Source organism: Dryobates pubescens, chromosome 40 (genome assembly GCF_014839835.1).
Source record: "Dryobates pubescens isolate bDryPub1 chromosome 40, bDryPub1.pri, whole genome shotgun sequence".
Taxonomy (NCBI): domain Eukaryota; kingdom Metazoa; phylum Chordata; class Aves; order Piciformes; family Picidae; genus Dryobates; species Dryobates pubescens.
In genome coordinates, this window is record NC_071651.1 from 141,203 (window position 1) to 163,541 (window position 22,339).

General features: G+C 67.4%; 3 protein-coding genes across 3 annotated transcripts in view; all 3 read right to left on the bottom strand.

The window, feature by feature from the left end:
* Window positions 1-264: 264 nt before the first annotated feature.
* SP7 (Sp7 transcription factor) lies at window positions 265-1,472 on the bottom strand. The gene has a single exon (XM_054177502.1). It carries the CDS (start codon window positions 1,372-1,374, stop codon window positions 265-267), a length of 1,110 nt encoding a protein of 369 aa, XP_054033477.1. The 5' UTR covers window positions 1,375-1,472.
* Window positions 1,473-14,987: 13,515 nt separating this feature from the next.
* On the bottom strand, window positions 14,988-18,117 carry PRKAG1 (protein kinase AMP-activated non-catalytic subunit gamma 1). Its single transcript, XM_054177498.1, has 12 exons — window positions 18,035-18,117; window positions 17,835-17,901; window positions 17,200-17,303; window positions 16,861-16,942; window positions 16,701-16,759; window positions 16,530-16,575; window positions 16,374-16,428; window positions 16,162-16,288; window positions 15,615-15,780; window positions 15,440-15,477; window positions 15,187-15,333; window positions 14,988-15,099 (listed from the first exon to the last, which is right to left on the bottom strand). Exons 1-12 carry the CDS (start codon window positions 18,038-18,040, stop codon window positions 15,001-15,003), a joined length of 996 nt encoding a protein of 331 aa, XP_054033473.1. The 5' UTR covers window positions 18,041-18,117; the 3' UTR covers window positions 14,988-15,000.
* Window positions 18,118-21,897: 3,780 nt separating this feature from the next.
* KMT2D (lysine methyltransferase 2D) overlaps window positions 21,898-22,339 on the bottom strand; it is a 33,781-nt gene continuing 33,339 nt past the window's right edge. Inside the window, 2 exon segments of the mRNA XM_054177327.1 lie at window positions 21,898-22,032; window positions 22,169-22,277. Of these exon segments, the coding sequence (XP_054033302.1) occupies window positions 21,940-22,032; window positions 22,169-22,277 (202 nt within the window). The 3' untranslated portion in view covers window positions 21,898-21,939.

A 22,339-nucleotide genomic window follows, 5' to 3' on the forward strand; every position in this document is an offset into this window, starting at 1 on the left:
ATGAGGGCTTTACGAGGGGGGGAGGGCAGCACCCCAATAATAAATACCCCCGGAGGAGGAGGAGGATGGAGGCTGAAGTAAGTTCAGACCTCCACCGAAGCTCTGGGTCTGGAGCTGCCGGGCTGGGGGAGATGCAGGACTTTAGTCGGGGGTGGGGAGGGGGAGGTTGGCTTCAGGGGGGAGCCATGGGGGGGGGGGGGCAGCACCCCAATAATAAATACCCCCCTCCCTCCCCTCCCCCCCCTCTAGAGACGCCGGAAAGCTCTAAATCTCCAACAGCCCCCCGGGGGTCTCGGGGCTCGCAGCCTCTTTGCCCGGCGATGCCGGCGGCGGCTGATGAGGGGAAGCCTCCGGGGGCGGCGGCGGCGGCGGAGGCTGCGGCGGAGGCTGCTGCTCGCCGCCGCTAGCAGCGGGGTTGCTCTTTTGGGGGGCCGGCGACCCCCCGCTCTCGGCGTGGGTCTTCTGGTGCTTGCTGAGGTGGTCGCTGCGGGTGAAGCGCTTGCTGCAGAGCAGGCAGGTGAACTTCTTCTCGCGGGTGTGGGTGCGGACGTGGCGCTCCAGCTCGTCGCTGCGGGTGAAGCGCTTGCCGCAGAAGAGCCAATTGCAGACGAAAGGTCTCTCCCCCGTGTGCCACCGCAGGTGGGCTTTGAGGTGCGAGGCTTTGCCGTAGACCTTCCCGCAGCCCGGGATGTGGCAGCTGTGGACGGCCTTCCGCCGGGATCCTCCTCCTGCCCCCCCGCCCGCCGCCGCCGCCGCCCCCCCTAACCGCTCCAGCTCTTGGCAGTTAGGGCAATCGCAAGCCGGGCGACCCCCGCCGCCCCCCCCAGCCCCTCCCAGAGAACCGCCGCGGGGACCCTTGGGGGCGTCGGCGGTTCCAGGAGGGGGTTTCGGGGTCGGGGGGGCCACCGGGTTGCCGGCGTAAGGTGGGGGGTTGAGAGAGGCGAACTCGGAGCCGTAAGTGGGGAGCGGGGGGCTGAGGGTAGGTTGGGCTTGCAAGGAGCCCTGCAGCCCCTCGGCGCCCGTCGGGGCTCCCCCCAGCCACCCCCCGTTGGGGTGCACGTCCCACCAGGAGGGCGCCGCTGGGCCCGAGCCCCCCGGCAGCCCCCCGCCGATGCCACCCTTGTACCAGGAGCCGTAGGGGTGAGGCATCTCCAGGGAAGGGTAAACCCCCGGCAGGCAGTCGCCCGGGGGGTGCCCCTTGGCCGTCACCACCACGGGGCCCCCCAGCACCTCCTGGGCACCGCTGGGCGCCGGGAAGGGGTGGCCGAAGGGGCTGTAGTCGGGGCCGTAGGGACCGGGCGATGCCTGGGGGCTGGCAGAGGGGGAGAGCAGCCCCGGGGCGCTGGGGAAGGCGGCGGTGTAGGAGTCACCCATGGCCGCGGTGGCAGCGTTGGAGGGGATGGGCACGGCGGGTGGCAGCGCCCCGAGGGGGTGGTGCTGGAGACGGCGGTCAGTGGGGGCACAGGGGCATGGTGCCCAGGGGCCTGCGGGGAGAGGGAGAGATGGGTCCAGGTTAGGGGGGCACCAAGGGCTGCAAGGTGCCCAGTGAAGAGGGGTAAGCAGCGCTGGGGGGCACCCAGGGCAGTGGGCACCCACAGCTGGATGGGGCACCCCTGCTGGAAGGTGCCCATTGCCCTGGAGCACCCAGTTTTAGGGGAGTACCCAGGGCAAAGGGGGCACCCAACACTCTGCAGCACCATGGGGCACCCATCATCCCAGGGCCCCCATCAGGGCACCCCCCCAGAGCATCACCCCCCCTCCCCTGTGCCTTTCCCCCATCCCAAGCTGAGCTCACCCCACCCCCAGACCCTCTCAGGGTCTTCCCCAAGGGCTCATAACAAGGTTGTGCTGGGGGGGGGGAGAGCAGCCCCTTTCTGGCCCCCCCTCAGCCTCCCCTGTCCCGACCTCCCCCCTTATTCCTTAGCCTCCCCCTCCTCCCCCCCCCCACTCCCTTCTCCCTCTCCCTTTAGGAGGCTTCTTAATCAAATTACTCCACGGTCTGCCCCCAACCCCTCCCAGCCCCCCCGGGGGGGGCCACTTCCTCCTCTTTTATTCCCTTCATGGCTTTCAGCTGCCGCGGGCAGCCTCTGGGTGTCACAGACTGCCTCCAACACCCCCCACCCCCCACCCCTTATCCTTATCCCATTTCCCCCCCTCCCCTCTTCCTCCCCCCCGCCCCCCCTCCCCATCCTCTTCTTTTTCCCTCTCCCTTCACTTTTCCAACTATTTCTATTGTGGGTGGGGGGTGGCTGCCCCCCCACCTCCTCCATCCCCCCCTCTCCTCCATCCCCTCCTCCCCCCCCGCCCTCCCCTCTCCTCCATCCTCCCCCTCCCTCCTTTCCCCGTGGTTATTGCTCCTATTTTTAAGGCGGCCGCAGCCTGCTCCCGGTTTTCCAAGGATAACAAGGGCCAGGCCTTGTGCCCCGGGAACGCTGCCCTGCCGCCGTAATTAAAACCAGGGCGAGTGCCTAACGCGGGCCACGCTGAAAATAGTGTCAACATCCCATAAATCAGCTCCCATCCCGACGGGAAAACCGGGAGCAGGAGGGAGAGAGAGGGAGAGCGGCTCCGGGGGATGCGGGCTGGGAGCGGCGGCGGCAGAGCAGGGGCTGAGCCCCGCCGGGGGGAGGGGGGAGAGGGAGGGGGAGAGGGGAGGGGGCTGCGAGGGGTTGCCCTCCCCCCTCACCCAAAGGTGCCACATGGGGTGGGATGGGTTCAGGCCCTGCTTTTGGGGGTGTCAAGGTCTCCAGTCCCAGCTCCCAGCTCCCAGTCCCCAGTCCCCAGCTCCTTGTCCCTTATCTCCTGTACCTGGTTCCTGGTCCCCAGTTCCTGGTCCCCGGTTCCCAGCTCCTTGTCCCTTGTCTCCAGTCCCCAGTTCCTGGTACCCAATCCCCAGTTCCCAATCTTTAATTCCCAATCCCAGTTCTCATTTCCCAGTCCCCACTTCCCAGCTCCTTGACCCTTATCTCCAGTACCCAGTTCCTGGTCCCCAGTTCCCAGCAATTCCCAGTTCCCAATTCCCAATTCTCAGTCCCAATCTCCACTCCAAATTTCCAGTTCCTTGACCCCAAATCTCCAGTGCCCAGCTCCTGGCTCCCAGTCTCCAGTGCCCAGCTCCTGGCTCCCAGTCTGCAGTGCCCAGCTCCTGGCTCCCAGTCTGCAGTGCCCAGCTCCTGGCTCCCAGTCTGCAGTGCCCAGCTCCTGGCTCCCAGTTTCCAGTGCCCAGCTCCTGGCTCCCAGTCTCCAGTGCCCAGCTCCTGGCTCCCAGTCTGCAGTGCCCAGCTCCTGGCTCCCAGTCTGCAGTGCCCAGCTCCTGGCTCCCAGTTTCCAGTGCCCAGCTCCTGGCTCCCAGTCTCCAGCCCTTTTTCCTTTGCTCTCTGGTCCCCAGTTCCCAGTTCCTTATCTCCAGCTCCCAGTCTCCCATTCCTTTTCCCCTGATCTCCAGCACTTGGTTCCTGGTCCTCAATACCTGGTGCCCAATTCCCAGTGCCCAGTTCCTGGTCCCCAATTCCCAGTGCCCACTCCTTGGGCCCCAATTCCCAGTCCCTTATCCACAGACCTGGGTTCCCAATTCCTGGTCCCCAGTTCCCAGTCCCCTGTCCCCGACCCCCAGTGCCCAGTTCCTGGTCCCCAGTCCCTGTCTCCTTGTCCCCAGTCCTTGCTCTCCAGTCCCTGCTCCCCAAACCCCAATCCCTTCTCCCTCAAGTCCCCAGACCCCAACTCTGCTTCCCTGGCCCCCAGCTTCCTGCTCCCAGGTCCCCAGACTCCAGCTCTGTCCCCAACCTCAGGTCCCCAAACCTTGTCCCCAAGGTGCTGCCACCCCCAGCCCTGTCCCCACTGGGTTCCCTCCCAGCCCCTGCCTCACTTTCCCACTGCCACCAGTGCCCACAAGCCCCCAGGCCCCTGTGTCACCACCAGCCCCTGTCCCCCCCGGGCCACCCCAGCTCCATGGTCCTGGCTCCCCCTGCTCGCATGGTGAAGCTGTCCCCAGCCAGGGGGGTGGCACTTGGCACTGTCCCCACGTCCCTGTCCCCTCCCTGGGGATGGCAGGGTGCAGGTCCTGCTGGCTGGGGGAGGGGGGACACGCCAGTGTGTGCCCCCTGCAAGGACAGCAGCAGGGAGGATCAGGCCCCACAGGGGACACCGGGTCCCCATCTCCAGGTCCCCAGGGCTCCCAGGGACTGTGGTGGCCTCTGGTGCCAGCCTCTCAGGGTGGCTTTGTGCCAGGGGCAGACGTGGCCTCATCACCATGGATGGCCTTGGGGACAGAGGTGGCCTTAAGGGATGCCAGGCTGCTGGGGACAGAGGGGTCCCCATGCCCAGGTCTGGAGTGCCATGGCCCTGGGGACAGAGGGGTCCCTAAAGGCTCCTGGGGCCAGAGCTGTCCCCATCCCCAAACCCAGGGTACAGTGGCCCTGGGGACAGAGGAGTCCCCAGTGTCACCACGGTCCCCTCCACCCAGGACTCAGCGCCCCGAGGGTGCCCCAGGGGCCCTGAACTGGGTTCTGGTGGCCGCAGCGCGGCGGTGGCGGCGGTGGCAGCGGTGGCAGCGGTGGCAGCGGTGGCAGGGTGGGGCCGGGGAGGGGACACAGCTCTCTGGAACCAGTCACAAAGGCCAGGGGCTAAAAATACCCCCGGGGGCCACCAAAGGACACTCCCCACAACCACCCCCCGCCTGTCTGGCTCCCCTCCAGCATGAGGGTCCTGGGGTCCCCAATCCCGGGGGGTGAGGAGTGGGGGTCCCGTGTCCCAGGGCACCCTTCCTGACTTGAGGGGGTGGGGTCCTGCCCCTGATGGGGGGACTCTGTCCCAGGGGGATTCCCCCATCCTGGAAGGGACAAATATTCCACGGTGGGGGGGTCCCTGATCCCAAAGCATCCCTGTCCCCAGGGTGGGGGACACCCCCCCCACCAACCCTCACCACCCCCCACCCTGCCAGGGTCTCGTACTCCGGGGGTCCCTGTCCCGGGGGAGGGGATTGGAATCCCGAGAGGGTTTTGTATCCCTGGGGTGTGGGGGTGTCGTGTCCCCCCCCCCCCCCCGCTTCTCCCATCCCGAGACAGCTCTGTCCCCAGGGACACCCCCGTCCCGAAAGCGTCCTGAATCCCGGGGTCCCGCTCCCGGGGGGGTGTCCCCCAGTCTCCCATCCCTAGGGATCCGTGTCCCGAGGGACTGCCCCATGCCCGAAAGGGTCCCGAATCCCGGGGTCCCTGTCCCGGGGGGCGGGGGGGGCTGTCCCCCATCCCGAGCGATCCCTGTCCGGGGGCTCCTCACCGCGCTCCGGGGCTCCGCGGTACCGGCCGCGGGGATGCTGCTGCCGGGGCGTCCCGGGGTGTCCGCGCCGGAGGTCCCGGGGCTCGGTGCCGGGAGGTCCCGGGGATGCCGGTGTCGGGGGTCCCGGGGCTCGGTGCCGGAGGGAGGGAGCAGGGAACTCCGCCGCCTCCCGCCCCGCTGTGCCGCTGCGGCGGGGCTGGGCCGGGCCGGGACCGGGGCCGGGAGCCCTGCCCCGAACCGCCCCTCGCCGCGGGGGGGTGGTTAGGGGGGGAGGTCGGGGGAAAGGAGGGCAGGGGGAAGGGGAAGGGGAAAAGGAAAAGGAAAGGGAAAAGGAAAAGAGGAAGGAAAAGGGGGGAGAGGAGAAGGAGGAAAGGAAATAGGGAAAAGAAGAAAAGGGAAAAGGGGGAAGGAGGAAAAAGGCAAAGGGGGAAAGGGGGGAAAAGAAAAGGAGAAAAAGAGGAAGAGAAGGAAAGAGTTTGAGCAAAAGGAACAAAGAACTGAAGAGGAAAGGAAATGAGGAAGAAAAGGAAGAAATAAAAAGATGAGAGAAGAAAGCAAAGAGAAGGAAAAGTGAGGAAAGGAGAAAGGAAGGGGAAGGGGAAAAGGGAAGGGGAAGGAAAAAGAAAGATAAAAGAAAACTAAATCAGGAGAGAAAAGGAAAAGAAATGGGAAGGGGGAAAAGAAAGAAAGAAAAGAGGGAAAAGAAAGAGGAAAACAAAAGGAAAAGGCAAAAAGTAGTGAAGGGAGGAGGAGGAGGCTGAAGGCCAAGGAAGAGGGATAGGGCCTGGGGGGAATGTGCAGGAAGAGGGAAGGGGAAGGAGTGGAGAGGGGGAAGGAAGTGCAGTGGAAGGCACTGGCAGGAAGGGAAAAGGGGAAAGGGCAAAGGGAAAATAAGGCAGAAGAAAGGAGGAGGAAGAGGAAGGGAGGAGGAAGAGGAAGGGAGGAGGAAGAGGAAGGGAGGAGGAAGAGGAAGGGAGGAGGAAGAGGAAGGGAGGAGGAAGAGGAAGGGAGGAGGAAGGGCTGGGCAGGGGGAAGGGGAAGAGAGAGGAATGGGAAAAGTGCTGGGAAGGAAAAAGGCAAAAGGGGAAGAGAGGTCTGGGGGGGGCAAAGGGAAAGGGAAGGAAGGAACAGGGGCTGGGGGGAGACCTGCAGCCCCCAGCAGCTCTGCAGCCCTGGGCCTGGGGGGGGAACTTCCCCAAGGCAGTGCCAGTGGGAATGGGGCAGGGATGAGGGTCTGGGATGGGGGAAAGCAAGGGATGGAGACTGGGACAGGGTAGGGATGGGGACAAGACAGGAGCCAGGGTGGAACTGGAGGTACCAGGGCTGGGGACTCAGCAGAGACTGGGACAGGATTGAACCCAGGATGGGGACAGAGGGGGCCAGGGACAGGGATGGAGCAGGGATGGGGATGGAGGGGACCAGGGACAGGGATGGAGCAGGGATGGGGATGGAGGGGACCAAGGCTGGAGCTGGAGGTACCAGGAATGGGGTTGGGGGACCTGGGATGGTGACAGGAGTCAGGGGTGGACTGGGGATGGAGCAGGGATGGGCCAGAAGAGGACCAAGGATGAGGATGGATTGGGACAGGGACATGGATGGGGACAGAGGGAACCAGGGTTGGAACTGGGGGTACCAGGAGTGGGAGCAGGGAACCAGGGATGGGGCCAGGAGTCATGGAGTGGGATAGGGATGGAGCAGGGATGGGATTGGGATAGGGATAGGGATGGAGCAGGGACAGGGACAGGGGGAGCAGGGATGGGACAGAAGAGGACCAAGGATGGGGATGGGATAGGACAGGGCTGGGGCCAGGGGGAGCAGGGCTGGGGGTCAGGGCTGGGGATGGAGGCAGGAATGGAGACAGGAGTCATGGAAGGGCTGGGAATGGAGCAGGGCTGGGGCCAAGCCTGGGGGGGTCTCGGGGGGGGTAGGGAGGCAGAGCTGGGGACAGCTTCTCACAGGGCACCAGGGCTGGGGACAGGGACACGAATGGAATCTCCCCCCCCCCCCATTTTCCCCAGGGGGAGGGGGGTGGGCGTTATTCCACCTCCTTTTTCCTTTACCCCCTCCTCTTTTTTTTCCCCCCCCCCCCCCCCAATTTTCCCCCCTTCCCCCCCCTCCCCTTTCCCACTTCCCCCTCCGTGGCCCTTCGGGAGCCAGCGGGGCCCTTTCCCAGCCCTGACTCAGGGTTTTCCGCTCCGGAGCCGCCGGCGCCGCGGCCGAAGGCCACAACCGCTGGCCCCCCCCGCGCCCCCCCCGTCCTCCCCCCCCTCCCCCCCCCCCCTTCTGCAGGGCTTTCCACTGCCCACAGACTGGGAGCAAACTGGGACGGCTGCTCCGAGCCCTCCTCTTCCTCAGCCCAAGGGTGGAGCCGAGCCTTGGGCTGTGGGCTGTGGGCTTTGGGCTTTGCCTTTGCCTTTGTTGGGGTTTATTTTCGGGGGGGGGGGTCACAAGGATTCGGCACCCACTGGGGCTGAGGACCCCCACCCAGGGCGCCCCAAAAGCTTGGATCCCCCCTCCCCCTGGCATGGGGATGGGAATTGGGGTGGGGGCAGAGGGGATCCTAACCCCCACCCCCCCCCCGGTGTCCCCTGGGACATTTCAAAGCTTGGTGGTCGCCACCGAGGGGAGTTGGGGAGGGGGAGGAAGGGGGGGGAGGGTTGATGACAGGGTGGGGCTGAGCCCCACGGCCACCCACGACCCCCAGGCCCACTCTCGGGGCCACAGTTCCTGAGTATTTATAGCCCGGCTGGGGGAGGAGGGGCACGGGGGGGAGGGTCCTGCCTCCAGCCCTCCCTCCAGCTCTCCTTCCTTCCCTCCCATTCCTTCCTCCATCTCTCCTTCCCTTCCTCCACCCACTCCTCCCCGCTTCCATCTCTCCATCCCTCTCTCCCTCCTGTCCCTTCCCCTCCTTCCTTCTCTTCCCCCTTCCCAACTCCTTCCCTCTCTCTGTCCCTCCCTCCACTCCTTCCTCCCTCCCTCCCTCATTCTGTCCCTCTGTCCTTCCATCCCTCTCTCCTTCCTGGGCCCCTCCCTTCTTTTATTCCCTCCTCATATCTCCCTCCCTTTATCCTTTCTTCCTTCCATCCCTCCCCCCTCACTCTTTCCATTCCTCCCTCCACTCCTCCTTCCCTTCTTCTATTCCTCCTTCCTATTTCCTTCCCTCCCTCCATGCACCTCTCCCTCCCTCCATCCCTCTCTCCTTTCCTCCTCCCCCATCCCTGACTCATTCCCCCCCAGCTCTCAGCCCAGCTCAGGACCTGACATGAGTTTGGGTGGTCTCAGCCCCCATGACACAACTTCTGGGGGGTCTCAGCAGGACTCAGGGCTCTGTCCCCAGGGGCTGGAGTCCCTCCCCCGGCTGTGACCGCGGCCCCCCCTCCCCCCCCCCCCGCGGGTCCCTGCGGTTGGAGGCAGCTGGGCCGGGGGCACCGCGACCCCTTCAAAGCCCAGCAATGGCTTCCATGTGTGCGGGGGGGGCGCTGGCGGCACCGGGAACAGGGACTGGGGGCACTGGGGGCACTGGGACTGGGGGCACTGGGAATGGGCACTGGGGGCACTGGGACTGGGGGCACTGGGACTGGGGGCACTGGGACTGGGGGCACTGGGAATGGGCACTGGGGGCACTGGGAATGGGGGCACTGGGGGCACTGGGAATGGGGGCACTGGGACTGGGGGCACTGGGACTGGGGGCAGTGGGAATGGGCACTGGGGGCACTGGGAATGGGGGCACTGGGACTGGGGGCACTGGGACTGGGGGCACTGGGAATGGGCACTGGGGGCAGTGGGAATGGGGGCACTGGGACTGGGGGCACTGGGACTGGGGGCACTGGGAATGGGCACTGGGGGCAGTGGGAATGGGGGCACTGGGACTGGGGGCACTGGGAATGGGCACTGGGGGCAGTGGGAATGGGCACTGGGGGCACTGGGAATGGGCACTGGGGGCACTGGGGATGGGCACTGGGGGCACTGGGAATGGGGGCACTGGGACTGGGGGCACTGGGACTGGGGGCACTGGGGATGGGGGCACTGGGAATGGGGGCACTGGGACTGGGGGCACTGGGGATGGGCACTGGGGGCACTGGGACTGGGGAGCAGCAGCCAGGCAGCTCTGGGGGCAGTGGGAATGTGGTACCCCCCCCCCCCATCCCAGCGTCTCCTCTCTGCTGTCCCCAACCCCCTCCCATTGCTGTGTCCCCAGCGACACCCCCCCCCCCCCCCCCAAATGTCCCCAACCCCCTTCCCTGCCCCCTCAACCCCCCCATCCTGGGGGGGGGACACCAGGGATGGCCTCATGCCCTCCCCCCCGCCAGCGGTGGCCCCCACGTCCCACCCCCGTCCTGTCCCTTGTGTCATCGTCGTGTCCCCCCGCCCCCCACTACCCCCCCCCCCTTCCTCTCCTTCATCCCTCGGTCCGGGCTCCCCCCCCCGGCCCCCCCCGGATGTTTCTCTTGCGGTCGGAGGCCCCAAAATAGGCTCCGTGGGTGCGGCGGGCACCGAGTGCCAGCACCCGCGGGGCGGGGGGGGGAGCGCCGGGGGGGGACACGGTGGCTTTTGGGGGGGGGGGGGAGTGGGCTGAGTAGCAGCAGCAGCATCTCTCCCCTCCCCCCCTCCCCGGTGCCCACCCATGGTGGGGAACCAGCCCCCCAAGTCCAGGCTTTCAGTGGGGGAAGAGGGGGGCTGGGGGCGTCTATAAGATCTGGGGGGGTCTGGAGGGGCTGGGGGGGGGCTATGGGGGCTGGGAGGGTCCTTGGAAGCTGGCGGAGGCCCTGCTGGGTTTGGGGAGTTCTGCAGGGGCTAGGGGAGGACTGCAGGGGGTGGGGAGGGGTCTATAGAGGCGGGGGGGGGGGGGGGTCGTAGGGTCTGGGGGGAGGCTCTAGGGGGGGGGGGGCAAAGGATTTATAGGGGCTGGAAGGCTCCAAAGGGGCTGGAGGGATCTATAGGACCGGGGGGGGTCTACAGGGGTCTGGGGGGTGAACCCTAGGGGCTGGAGGGATCTATAGGACCGGGGGGGGCTGCAGGGGTCCTACAGGGTCTGGAGGCATCTGTGAGGTCTGGGGGGAGGCACAGGACGTGGGGGGACAGGAGCAGAACTGGGGGGGGGGAGATGCAGTGAGCCCCAGAGGGTCATGGGAGAGGTTGAGAGGCACTCAGGGGGTCGTGGAGGACCCCTGGGGACATGGAGGAGAATTGGGGGGAGGGGGGAGCCCCCAGGGGGTCAGGGTGGACACGGGAGAGGGCTGGGGGGGACTCATGGGGAGCCCAAGAGGAGACTGAGGGGACACAGGGGGTCGTGACACCCGGGGGGGGGGACACCTGTGAGGTCATGGGAGACACCCAGGGGGGGCATGGAGGAGACTGGGGGGGACCCACGAGGTCCCCAGGGGAACAGGAATGAGCCTGGGGGGGACACACTGGGCCACGGGGGCCACCGGGGGGGGGACCCCCATGGGGCGATGGAAGACTTGGGTGAGATTTGGGGGACCCAGAGGGACATGAACGGCATCGGGGGGGGGGGACACGCGTGGGGACTTGGGGTGACCCCCAGGCACCAGGAGCACCTGGGGGGGGGAATGACACTCAGGGGATGGGGGGGGGACCCCAAAAGGCAGGGGGGGAGCCGGCGGGAGCTGGGGGGGTCCGGGGAAGCCGGGGGCAGAGGTTGCCCCGGGGCCGGGCGCTGCCCACGCCCGCGGCGCTTCCTTCCAGCCTCTAATTATCCCCCCCCGGGCGGGCTGGAAATAACTGCGGTGAGCGCGGGGGGGGCGCGGGGAGGGACCCCGGGGGGGCAGGGATGGACCTGGGGGGCACAGAGTGAGCTAGGGGGGCACAGGACAGCCCCCGGAGCCACAGGGAGGGGACCCCAAGCACCACGGAGGACCCCCCCCCGTCCCCCCCCCGCCCGTCTGTCCCCCTCCTGTCCCCCTCCTCCCGTTCCGCCCCCCCCGTGGCTCTCATTCTGCTGCGGTGCTGAGGCCACATCAAAGCAGTGGCTGCGGGAGGGGCCCTGAGGGACCTGACCCCCCCCCCCCGCTCCCCACCCTCCCTCCAGCCACCAAGGGACCCCCCCCCCACCCCGGTGGCAATCTGGGTGTCCCCCAGATCCCCTCCCCCCCCCCCAGGCTTACTGGGAGCCCCTCCCCTCAATGGCTTGGGTCCCCCCAAGCTGCTGTGGGTCCCTCAGGGACCCCCAAGTCTCCCCCAGACCCTGAGGACCTCCCTGCATGTCCCAGCCCCCAGCTGCCCCCCCCCCCGCCATGTTCTCCTGGGTCCTGAGGACCCCTCCCAACCATTGTTGGCTCTGAGACCCCCTCCCCACGCCCTAGGACAAGCCCCCCCCAGGAGTGCTCTGGGACCTGCCAGGCTCCCCCCTCCCCATGGTATCCTAGGCTGGATCTCCGGGGGGGTCCGGGGGGGGTCATAAGGGTCTGAGGGCATCCAGGAGGGGGTCTTAAGGCTTGGGGGGGAGGAGGGGGGTCTTAAAGTTTGTTGGGGGGGTCCGGGGGGAGTCATAAGGGGATCCTGGAGGGACAAAAAAGGATCTGGGGATCCCCCCCGCACCCCTGTGCCCCCTGAACTCCAGCGAGGGCCCTGGCTCTGGACCCCCCCCAGGACCCCCCCCGCACACACAGAGGCAAAGCTCCTGCAGCTTTTATTGGGGTCCGCCGCGAGCCCCGCCCCCTCCTGGCCACACCCTGCCAAGCACCGCCCCCGCGGGGGCCACACCCCGTTGGGACCACACCCTTCCAGCCCCCTCCCCTCAGGCGCGGGGGGGGCTGGCGGCCCCCGGGGAGGCTCCGGCGCTGTCGAGGCTGCTGCTGCTGCTGCTGTAGGCGCGGGAGGCGTCGCGGCACAGCCTCCAGCGGGACCCCCCCGGGGCCCCCTCGGCCTCCGAGTCGGAGTCGGGCGCCGTGTGGCGCCGGATGCGGGACACAGCCTCCCGCAGCGCCTGGGCGTACAGCACCGGGCGCCGCGCCGGGGGGGGCCGGCCCCGGGGACCCCCGCAGCCGCCTGGGCTCCGCCACGGACCGCGGGGGCTGCTGGGGGGGTCCCGGCAGGGGGAGGAGGCTGCCGGGGGGGTGGCGGCGGCAGGGGGCACGGGGGGGCTGCCCGGGGGGGCGGCGGCCGCCGGGGACCCCCCGGTGTAGCGAACCTGTTGCCGCTGGGGGGGGGGCACGTACTGGGCCCGCACCACCACGCGGGTGGCATCGATGAGGACGTGGCCCCCGCTGCCCCCCCGCCCCCCGCCCCGCCCCGGCACCTGCTGCCGGCCGCCCGCCGCCCGGGGCAGGGTCTGGCTGTAGCGGGGGGTGCCGGAGACCCCCGGGGACGGCTGCCTGCCGTGGGGCCGCCGGTGCCCGGCCTCGGTGGCTGCCCGGGGCAGAGTGTGGCTCCAGCCGCCGGGCACAGCCCTGCGGGCACGGGGGGCGGGCGGGGGGCTGCGGGGTCCCCGGGGCGGCCGCAGCGGCAGGGTGCGGTGCGGAGCGTCGTAGGCAGGGGGCGAGACGTAAGGGGGTGGCGCCCCCCGGCGGCCGTGGGCCGCCTGCACCCTCTGCATGTGGGCCTCGTAGGTGGGGGGGCAGAGCCTGCCCGCGGGCAGCAGGGGCTGGGGGGCGCGGGCAGGGGGCCGGCTCCGGGGGACGCCGCCCCCGGCCCCCTCGGGGGGGCGAGGGGGGCAGCGGGCGGGGGGCACCCAGGGCCTGCCGCCCTCACAGCCCAGGCCGCTGAAGTCCGGCAGGGGGCAGGGGGCAGCGGGGGGCAGCGGGGGCCAGGGTGGGGGCAGCTCTGCCACGAAGCTCTGCTCCAGGTACCTGCAAGACAGAGAGGGGGCGTGAGGGGGGGTGAGGGGGGCTGAGGGGGGCTGAGGGGGCACGGGGGGCGGTGCAGGGGCATGAGGGGGTGTGAGGGGGAGATAAGGGGGGGTGAGGGGGCATGAGGGGGGCTGAGGGGGCGTGAGGGGGCATGAGGGGGGGTGAGGGGGGCGTGATGGGGCATGAGGGGGGGTGAGGGGGGCGTGAGCGGGGCTGAGGGGCGCCAGGGCCAGGCCTGGCAGGGCTGGGGGCCCCGGACGCACTTCCTCCCTCCCCCAGCCCCTCCCCCGCGCCCCCAGACCCCACTCACGCGTACTCGCCGGCGATGCGGCGGTAGGTCCAGGGGGGCTGGGGCTGGCACCCCGCGGCCATGCCGGCGCCCAGGCTGCAAGATGCCACCGAGTCGATCTCCACCAGCAGCAGCTTGGTCCTCTCGCGGATGCGCAGCCGCCCCCCGCCCCGCTCCGGACCCCCCAGCATGGCCCCGCAGCCCGCCCGGCCCGGGGGGGTCCCGCTGTGGGCGCCGGGGGGGGTCCCGGCGGCCGGGCTCCCGGCAAAGCTTCGGCGGTGCCAGGCGCCCGCCCACGCCGCCAGCCCGGCACGTGCGCCCCCCGCGCCGGCTGCGCCAGGCCGGCGGCCGCGGGGGCTCGCTGCCCCCCGCTCGCTCGGCAGCCGGGAGCCTGGCACCTCGTGGGGGACCCAGCCCCCCCGCACCCCACCCCACCCCCCCCGAGCCCGGAGCCCTTCCCCCCCCCTGCGACAAAGTGATGCCAGGCTTGGCACCGAGCGCCGCAGCCCACGCGGGCTCCGAGCGGAGCTTAGCAACCCTCCGGCGGCGGCATGGCAACGGCACCGGCGCCACCCCCCCCCCGGGCCAGCCCTGGGCACCCCTCCCCTGAGACCCCTCCCCAGCCCCCCTCCCCGGCCAGGCGCTCACCTGGCTCTGCCGCCCCTGGCAGCCTGTGCCGGGCCCTGGCGCCGGGTCCCGGCCTGCCCCCCGGGGCGGGAATGTGCCAGGCTCAGCAGGGCCGAGCTCAGAGCCTCCCTCCCCCGGGCAGCACCGGCGGCGAAGCAGAGCGTCCCAGCTGCGGCTGAGCCCTCCCCACCTCCGCGGGGACCCCCCCCGACCACCCCCTGCCCGGCCCAGACCCCCCCCCGAGCTCAGCCTGGTGCCCACCGGGAGGGTCGCTGCGTCCCGGCCCCGTCCCGGCTCCGCTCCCGGCCCCTGGAAGAGCCAGGGCGGAACAAAGAGGGATTTAGGGCCTGGGTGAGCTCAGCAGATTCCCCCTGCCCCGGGGGGGGGGATGGGGAGGTGCCAAACATCCCCCCCCCCACTTTGAGCACCCCCTCCCTCAGCCCTGCGGCCCCCCAGGTGCCCCCCAGGTGCCCCCCAGCAAGCCAGGTCGGTGCCAGCTCTGTGTTTATTGATTTCCACGCAGGGAGGGGTGGGGGGCATGGGTGGGGCCCAGTGGGAAGTGTGGCCAGGAGTGGGGGGGCCTGGGGGGGGGGCACGGGGCGGGGGGGGCAGCCCCAGGCTGGAGAGAGCTCAATGGGATGGGGGGGAGGCAATTAAAACCCAACCCCCAGGCCGGGGGCAGGGAAGGGCCTGGGGGTGTCTGAACTCAGCTCTGCACCCAGGGGGGTGGGGGCTGCCCCCCCAGCTCCCTGCCCAGCTTTGGGGTGCAGCAGAGTGGGGTGGGGGGGGTGGGCAGCTGCAGGCTCCCCCCACCCAGAGCGGGGCTGGGGCTGCCCCACAGCCACCAGGTTATTGCTCAAGGCTGCTGGTGAGGAAGGGTCTCCACCCCGGGGGGGTTGCCCACCAGCCCCGGGGTGGGGGGGGGCACAGCAAGAGGGAAGGGTGGGGGGCACCCTGAGGGGCTAAACGACCCCCAGACCCCCCCCCCCTCAAATCCCCCCCTCAGGGGCCCTGGGGGAGGACCAAGGCCTGCAGGATGTCGGAGAGGGAGACGATGCCCTTGACCACGTCGCTCTCGTCCACCACCACCAGCCGGTGAACCTGGCACGGGGGGCAGGGGGCTCGAGGCTGGCACAGGGACCCCTGCCCCCCACCACCTGCCCTTTGCTGGGGCCCCGGGGCCCTTACCTCTGCCTCCACCAGGCGGTTGATGATGGCCTCCAGGGTCTCATGCTTGTAGCACTTGAGGACCCCCTCGAAGTAGTGGGAGCGGTGCCGCAGCGCCCGCGTCACCGTCACGTCCAGGTTGTTGTAGGTCTTCTCCGCTGCCAGGTTCTGGGGCAAGCAGAAGCAGCTGGGGAGCCTGGCACTGCCAGCAGCTTCCACAGCACCACCCTCGACCCCCCTCCCCTCCCCCCCAAGCCCCCTCCCCACTACTCACAATGACGTCGAACTTGGAGTAAATATCAACCACGCGCCCTGGGCGGGAAGGAGAGGGGAGAGGGTCAGGAGCGGTGCCCACAGCGCCAGGGCACCGCGGGAGGGGGCACAAACGCCGTGCCAGGGGTTCAGGGGGGCTGGCAGAGGGCTGGGGGCACTCAGGCCTCGCCCCTCACCCGAGTCATCGACGACCGGCAGGGCGGAGACGCGGTGCTGCACGAAGATGCCCAGCGCCACGTAGAGCGGCGTGCTGCTGCGCACCACGGCGATGTTGCTGTAGGTGCCAATCCGCAGCTCCTCCAGGGTCTTGCCCATGAAGTCAGGCTTGGGCACCTCTGCTATCTGCAGGGGAGGGGGAGGGGGACAGGCTGCTGACGGCGCCCCGGCCCGCCGCGCGCCCCCGGGCCCCCGCGGCGCTGCCCGTTCCGCTGCCCGCCGGCGGCGCCCGGGCTGCCGTCCCAGGGGAGCGGAAGGCAGAGCTGCTGGCTGCCGGGTGGGCTCTGAGGGACCCCCCCCCCGGGTGTGGGCAGGGCTGGGCTGGGCTGTGGGGTCCACACAGAGTCCTGGGCATGCCCCCTCCAGCACCTGCAGCGAGGCAGGCTGCCCACGGTGGGGGCCGAGGTGGGCCCGGGGGGCACTCGGTGCCCGGCCTGGCACCGGAGGTACCTGGCACGGCCTGGGCTGGGTGGGCCTGGGCCTGGCAGGGGGCGGGGGGGCACTCACAAAGAGCTTGAGGAACTTGAGGATGCGTTTGTGGGTGAGGATGTAGAGGGTGTTGCCCGAGTCGGGGTCGATGACCGGCAGCCGGTGGATCTTGTTGCGGATCAGGGAGGAGACAGCGTCAAAGAGGCTGCAGGGCACAAGGCAGAGGGGCAGCAGGGGCTTGCCAGGGCCCCAGCCTGGCACCCAGACACCTCCCTGCAGCACAGGGCTACCTGGCACCGGGGGAGATGCAAACCAGAGGCTTGAAGGAGTCTTGGAGATAAACCTCTGCGGGGAGAGGAAAGGCTGAGGGCAGGTGGGAGGCAGAGCCCAGGGGCACCCCGGGGCAGGGGCAGGGTGGGGGGCAGCAGGCAGGGACCCCCTCTCACCTCTCCAGGTCTCTATCTTGTGCTCCTCCAGCTCATAGATCTGCACCTGGGTGCAAGGAGAGAAAGCAGGCTCAAGGGGGGGCAGGCGTGGGGCGGGCAGGGGCCGGGGGGCAGGGGCCTGGCACAGGTCCTGGCACAGGTCCTGGCACAGGTCCTGGCACAGGTCCTCACCATGGGCGATTTGTAGTAGCGGTGCAGGATGTTGATGAAGTCAGTGATGGTCAGCATGCCTGGGGGGGTGGGCAGGGTGAGGGGGCTCTTGCCAGCCCCCTGCCACCCCCCCATGGATCCTCCTGGCACCCCCTGGGTGCCCCCTGCCCTGTGTGCTCACCCACGAAGCTTTGCTTCTTGCTGTCCCACAGCGGCGCTGCCCTCACGCCGTTGGTGACCAGGGCGAAGAAAGCCTTCTTCACCTGCAGGGGGCAGGGGGCTGGCAGGGGGCTGGCAGCGGGGGGAGGGGGCACCCCAAGGGCCACTGGGCACCCCCAGCATGCCCCCACTCTGGCTCCCCCCACCAGACCTTTACAAGGTGGGGGAGAGCAGCCCCAAGCCCACACCCAGCCCCAAACCTGTGCCCTGGTCCCAGTTAAGCCCCCAGGCTCCATCCTGTGCCCCCCTCCACCTCCCCCAGCCCCAAATGTGCTGCCCCCACCCCACCCCCGCGGCCTACCTGCAGGGAGGTGTCAAAGACAACCAGCTTGGAGCTGGTGGGGATGAGGTCGTAGCAGCAGTGAGACTTCATGAAGGCTGTGTAGGCACCGCGGTGGCACTCCCCTGGGCACGGCAAGAGTCAGCTGCCTGCCGGCAGCGGGGAGAGCCCCCACAGCCCGGGGCACCCCAGACCCTGCGGCACCCCAAGCCCTGCGGCACCCCAGACCCTGCGGCACCCCAAGCCCTGGGGCACCCCAGCCCCTGCGGCACCCCAGACCCTGCGGCACCCCAAGCCCTGGGGCACCCCAGACCCTGCGGCACCCCAAGCCCTGCGGCACCCCAGACCCTGCGGCACCCCAAGCCCTGGGGCACCCCAAGCCCTGCGGCACCCCAGACCCTGCGGCACCCCAAGCCCTGCGGCACCCCAGACCCTGCGGCACTCCAAGCCCTGAGGTCCGCTTCTGGGCTCCAGGCCAATGCAAACCCTGCGCCATGCAAACCCCGGGACCCCCCACACACCCCCCCGAATTCCGAGACCCCCCCAGAGCCCAGCACCTGCCCCCTGAGGGTCTCCCCAGGCCCGGAGACACTGGGACCCGGCGGCAGGTAGGGCTCAGCGCTCCCCGCACCGCCCGCAGCCGGCCCCGGTCTCACCTTCCAGCTCCGGGGCGCTGAGCTCCGCTGGGCTGTCCGCGGCCGGGCCGGGCCCGGGGCCGGGATCCTGCGGACACGGACGGGGAGGGTCAGGTCGGGTCGCGGCCACCGGACCCGGTCCCCTGGGCCCCCCCCCCCGGCGCCGTTCCCTCCCGGTCCCAGTCCCCCCACGTGGCCACCCTCCCGCCGTCCCGCGTTACCTCCATGGCCCCCGGGGTCCGTCCCGCCGCCGCCGCCGCCGCCGCCCCACTTCCGCCCGGCGCCTGGCGCCGCTTCCGCCAGCACCGCCCACGTGACCGGAAGTGCCTGCACGTCAGCGCTGGCCGCGGGGTGACCTTTCCCCTCCCGCCGGGACGCGGCGGCTCGGGGCGGGCAGCGACCCCCGGCGTGGGGTCCCTGAGCAGAGGGGACCCCCCCCCCCCCCCAAGCCCCTCGGACCCCTGCCCAGACCCCCAGGACCCTCCTAAGGCCCCCAGAATCCACCCAGCGCCCCCAGAATCCCCTCCCCAGTCCCCCTAGGACCCCCCCCCCCCAAATTCCCTCCCCAGCACCCCCAGATCCCCTCCCCAGTCCCCCTAGGACCCCCCCCCCAAATTCCCTCCCCAGCACCCCCAGCCCCCCTAAGACCCCTCCCCAGCCCCCCCACCCCCAGACCCCATCGGACTCCTCCCCAAGCCCCCTCCCTAGTCCCTCAGGACCCTCTTAACCCCCCCCCCCCCAGCCCCCCCGAAACCGCTTCGCATCCCCTCCCCAGCGCCCCCTGACCTCCCTTCAACGCCCCCAGGTCCCCTCCCCCAAATCCCCTCCCCAGCCCCCCGGGACCCCCTCAAACCGCTCACCCCCCCCCCAACCCTCTCAGACCCCCTGGAACCCCCTGGAGCCCCTTCCCCAGCCCTCCCAAGCCCACCTAAGGAGCCCTCCCCAGCCCCCCGGGACCCCTTGAACACCTCACCTTGGACCCTCCCCAATCCCCCCCCCCCCCCCCGAGACCCCTCCCCACCCCTTCCCCCCCCCGGAGGCACGAGCCCGGCTTCTCACGCGCTTTATTTTAAAATAACATCCAGTGGTTTCGGTGTCGGTAAAAAGGGGAAGGGTCTCCTGGCCTCTCTCTACGCCCCCCGCCCCCCCCCCGGCTATTTACAGCTCCAAAGTTAAACTTTTTGTTTTTTTTTTTTTTTTTTAACTTTATATTTTTTTTTTTTTCTCTTAAAACTTTTTATTTTTTTTCTCATCCCCCCCCCCCACTCCCGGGGGGTCCTGCGGTGGGTTTGGGTTTGGTTTTTTTGGCCTTTTTATACATTTTTAGACTTTTTTTTTCCTTTCCTTTTTTTTTTTTTAACTTTTTTTTTCTTTTAATTTTTTTCCTTTTTTTTCTTTTTTTCTTTTTCTTTCTTTTTCCTTTTATTTTTTTTTCCTTCTTTTATTCCTTTTTTTCCTTCTTTTTTTCCTCCCCCCCCCTCTCTTTTCTACTTTTTTTAAAATTTTTTTTTTTTTTTTAAATTCTCTTTTCTCTCTTTTTTTTTTTTTTTTTTTGCAGCTTTTTGACAAAGTTTTTCCGGAAGCAGCTTTTTGCCTTTTTTTTTTTTTTTGTCTCTTTTTTTGGCCCCGCCCCGGCCCCGCCTGGCCCCCTTACTCCCTAACCCCCCCCTCCTCCTCATCCCCCCCCCCTCTGCTGCACCGCCCCAGTCACACCCTGGGGGGGGGCTTTGGGGCGGGGGGAGGGGAGGGGAGGGGAGGGGTGGGGCACACACACATCGTTGACCCCCATGCCCCCCCCCGCCCCATTTTGCAGCCCCCAGGGACAGGAGGGGGAAGGGGTCGCCCCAACGCCCCCTCCCCCCTGCACTGTGCGTTTGTGCGTTGAGACCCCAGCCCTTGCCCCCCCCCCCTCCCCGTTCCCCCCACACCGAAGTTGGGTTTTGGGGGGGTGGGAGTGGGGGGGGGGGGGATGTGTGTGCAGGTGGTGAGCCCAAAATGGTGGTGGGGAGTGGGCTAAGATTGCTGGGGGGGGGGGAAGGGGCGGGGGGGGAGGGGGTTCTGGTGTTTAATGCCCACTCACTGCTGTGCTGATGCCAACCCCTGCCTGGCAGGGGGCTCCAGCTGTTCCCCCCCCCCGCCCCCAACCCAACCCCCCCTTAGAGAATGGGGTTAAAGAAAATGCTGTGCCCCCCACCCTGCCCCCCCTCGGCTCTGCACCCCCAAATCTCAGCCCAGCAGAGTACAAAGAGCCCCTCCCCCCCCCCACTATATACAATTTAAGGTATAAATAGATAAATAACCTCCCCCAGCGCCCCCCCCCACTGTGCCAAGGGGCACCGTGCCCAGCCCTGGGCACTGCAGGCAAGTGGGGAGGGGGGGACCCCCACTCTGCCCTGCTCCCTCTCCCCCCTGCCCCAACTCCCTTCTGGGCAGTGGGGGTGGGGGATGAGGGCAGGAATCCCCTCGCCCCCCCGCCCCCGCCCCCCCGGCCCCCCCCCCCCCTCCCCCCGCGAGAAGCCTTCCGCAGGGCCAAGGAAAGACCTCCCCGGGCCGGGGGGGGGGAAGCTGCGGTGGCAGAATGGGGAGGAGGGGGAGGGGGAGATTTGGGGGTCGGGGTCGGAGGTCTCACATTTAAAAACAACAATAAAAAAGAGGAGAAAAACAAACAAAAAAAACCCCACCCCCAACCCCCACCCCCGCGACCCCCCCCCAAAAAAAAACCAACCAACCAAAAGCCAAAAACACTTCAAATGAGGTAGGTTTGGGTGCAGAAGCTCCTGGGGTCCGCGGGAAAGGGGGAGGGGGAGGGGAAAGGGGGGGAGGGGAAAGGGGGGAGGGGTCCTCTCCCAATGCTGCTTTGAGGGGTGGGGGGGGAGGGGGGAGGGTCTCCGGGGTGGGGGGAGGGTCTCCAAAGATTGTCGAGCTCAAGGAGTTGGTTTTGTTTTGTCCCTTGGTATCAGCCACTCGCAGTTTGGTTTTTGTTTGGTTGTTGCCTCTTTTTTTTCCCCTCTTTTGCCTTTTTCTGTCTTTTTTTCCCTCTTTTTTTTTTCCTTCTTTTTTCCTCTTTTGTTTTTCCTTTTTTCCTCTTTTTTTTTTACTCTCTTTTTTCCTTATTTCATCTTTTTTTTTCCTCTTTTTTTTCCCCTTTTTTCTTTTTCCCCTTTTTTTTTTCCTTTTTTCCTTTTTTTTTTCTTCTTTTTTTTCTTTTCCTTTTTTTCTCTTTATTTTCCTTTTTTTCCTCTTTTTTCCTTTTTTTTCTTTTTTCCTCTTTTTTTAATCCTTTTTTCCCCTCTCTTTTTTTCCTCTTTTTTAAATCTTTTTTCCCCTCTCTTTTTTCCTTTTTCCTCTCTTTTTCCCCTCTTTTTTCCCCTCCTTTTTCTTTTTTTTTTCCCCTCTTTTTTTCTTCTTTTTTTTTCCACTTTTTTTTTTTCCTTTTTTTTTTTTTTTGGTTCTAAAAACAAGGAAAAAAAAAATTTCCAAAGCGAAACAAAACCAAAAAAAACCAAACCAACGACCAACAAATAAATCCCCAAAGAGCCCCAAACCCGCCCAAACCAAACCCAAAAAGGCCAAAACCGAAACTTCCCCCCCAAAAAAACAAAAACAAAAAAAAAAAAAAAAGCTCCGTTGCTTTTTGTTTTTTTTTTTCCATCCAGGGTCGGTTCCCAACTCGCTGCCGGGAGGGGGCCGGGGGGGAGGTCTGGGGGTTAAAAAGGGGAGGGGGGGTAGTGATGCGGACCCCTCCCCCCAGCGCCCACCCTGCGTCTACCACCTCCTCCTCCTCCTCCTCCTCGTAGGACGAAGCAAAGAAAACCCTGAGTTGCCAGTCCGTGTCCGTCCGTCCTTCCGTCCGCCCTCCGTCTGTCCCCGCCCCGGCGAGGGGCCGGCGGCTCTGCTTGAGGGGGCGGGGGGAGGGGAGGGGGAGCGTAGGGGCGGGGGGCGGGGAGCGGCCGTTGCGTTTCGCCCCTTCCCCCTCTCCCCAGCCCTGGCACAGCCTCTCTCTTCTCTCCCCCTTGGCACCTCCTGTGGCACCGGCGGGGGTGGGGGGCGGTTGGGGGGGGGGGTTTGATGAGGTCGGGGCCGAGGTTCGGGGTGGGGCGGGGGGCTCCATCCCCCTGCCCCTCGCTCAGTTCATCCACTTCCGGCAGTTCCAGGCTCCGCAGTGGCAGGGGATCTTGTGCTGGTCGTCCTCGAAGTCGAACTGGTAGTCGTAGGTGAGCTGCGGGAGGGCAGCACGGCGTCACCGCGGGGCACCCGCACGACCCCGGCCCGCTCTGGCGGCCCCCAGCCCCCTCCGGCCACCCCCAGCCCCCTTTTCCCCACCCCCTCTGCCCCCTCCCCGGCCCCCTGCTGACCTCCTCCCCCTTGGGGATTCTCCTGCTGGAGATGATGATGATTTTGTCCTCCTTGTCAAAGGTCACCACCTCGGCCACGCAGTTCGGGGCACACGAGTGGTTGATGTACCTGGGCAGGGGGTGAGGAGGGGCTGGGGGTCAGCTGCTTCTTCCCTAGAGGCAGGGGGGGGG

Coding starts and splice junctions, on each gene's coding strand:
- PRKAG1 (XM_054177498.1), bottom strand. Junction 17,304..17,834: donor CAGCGCCCCGGAGCTGGAAG/GTGAGACCGGGG, acceptor TGCCGTGCCCAG/GGGAGTGCCACCGCGGTGCC. Junction 16,943..17,199: donor TCTTTGACACCTCCCTGCAG/GTAGGCCGCGGG, acceptor TGCCCCCTGCAG/GTGAAGAAGGCTTTCTTCGC.
- SP7 (XM_054177502.1), bottom strand. CDS start 1,374: ATGGGTGACTCCTACACCGCCGCCTTCCCCAGCGCCCCGGGGCTGCTC.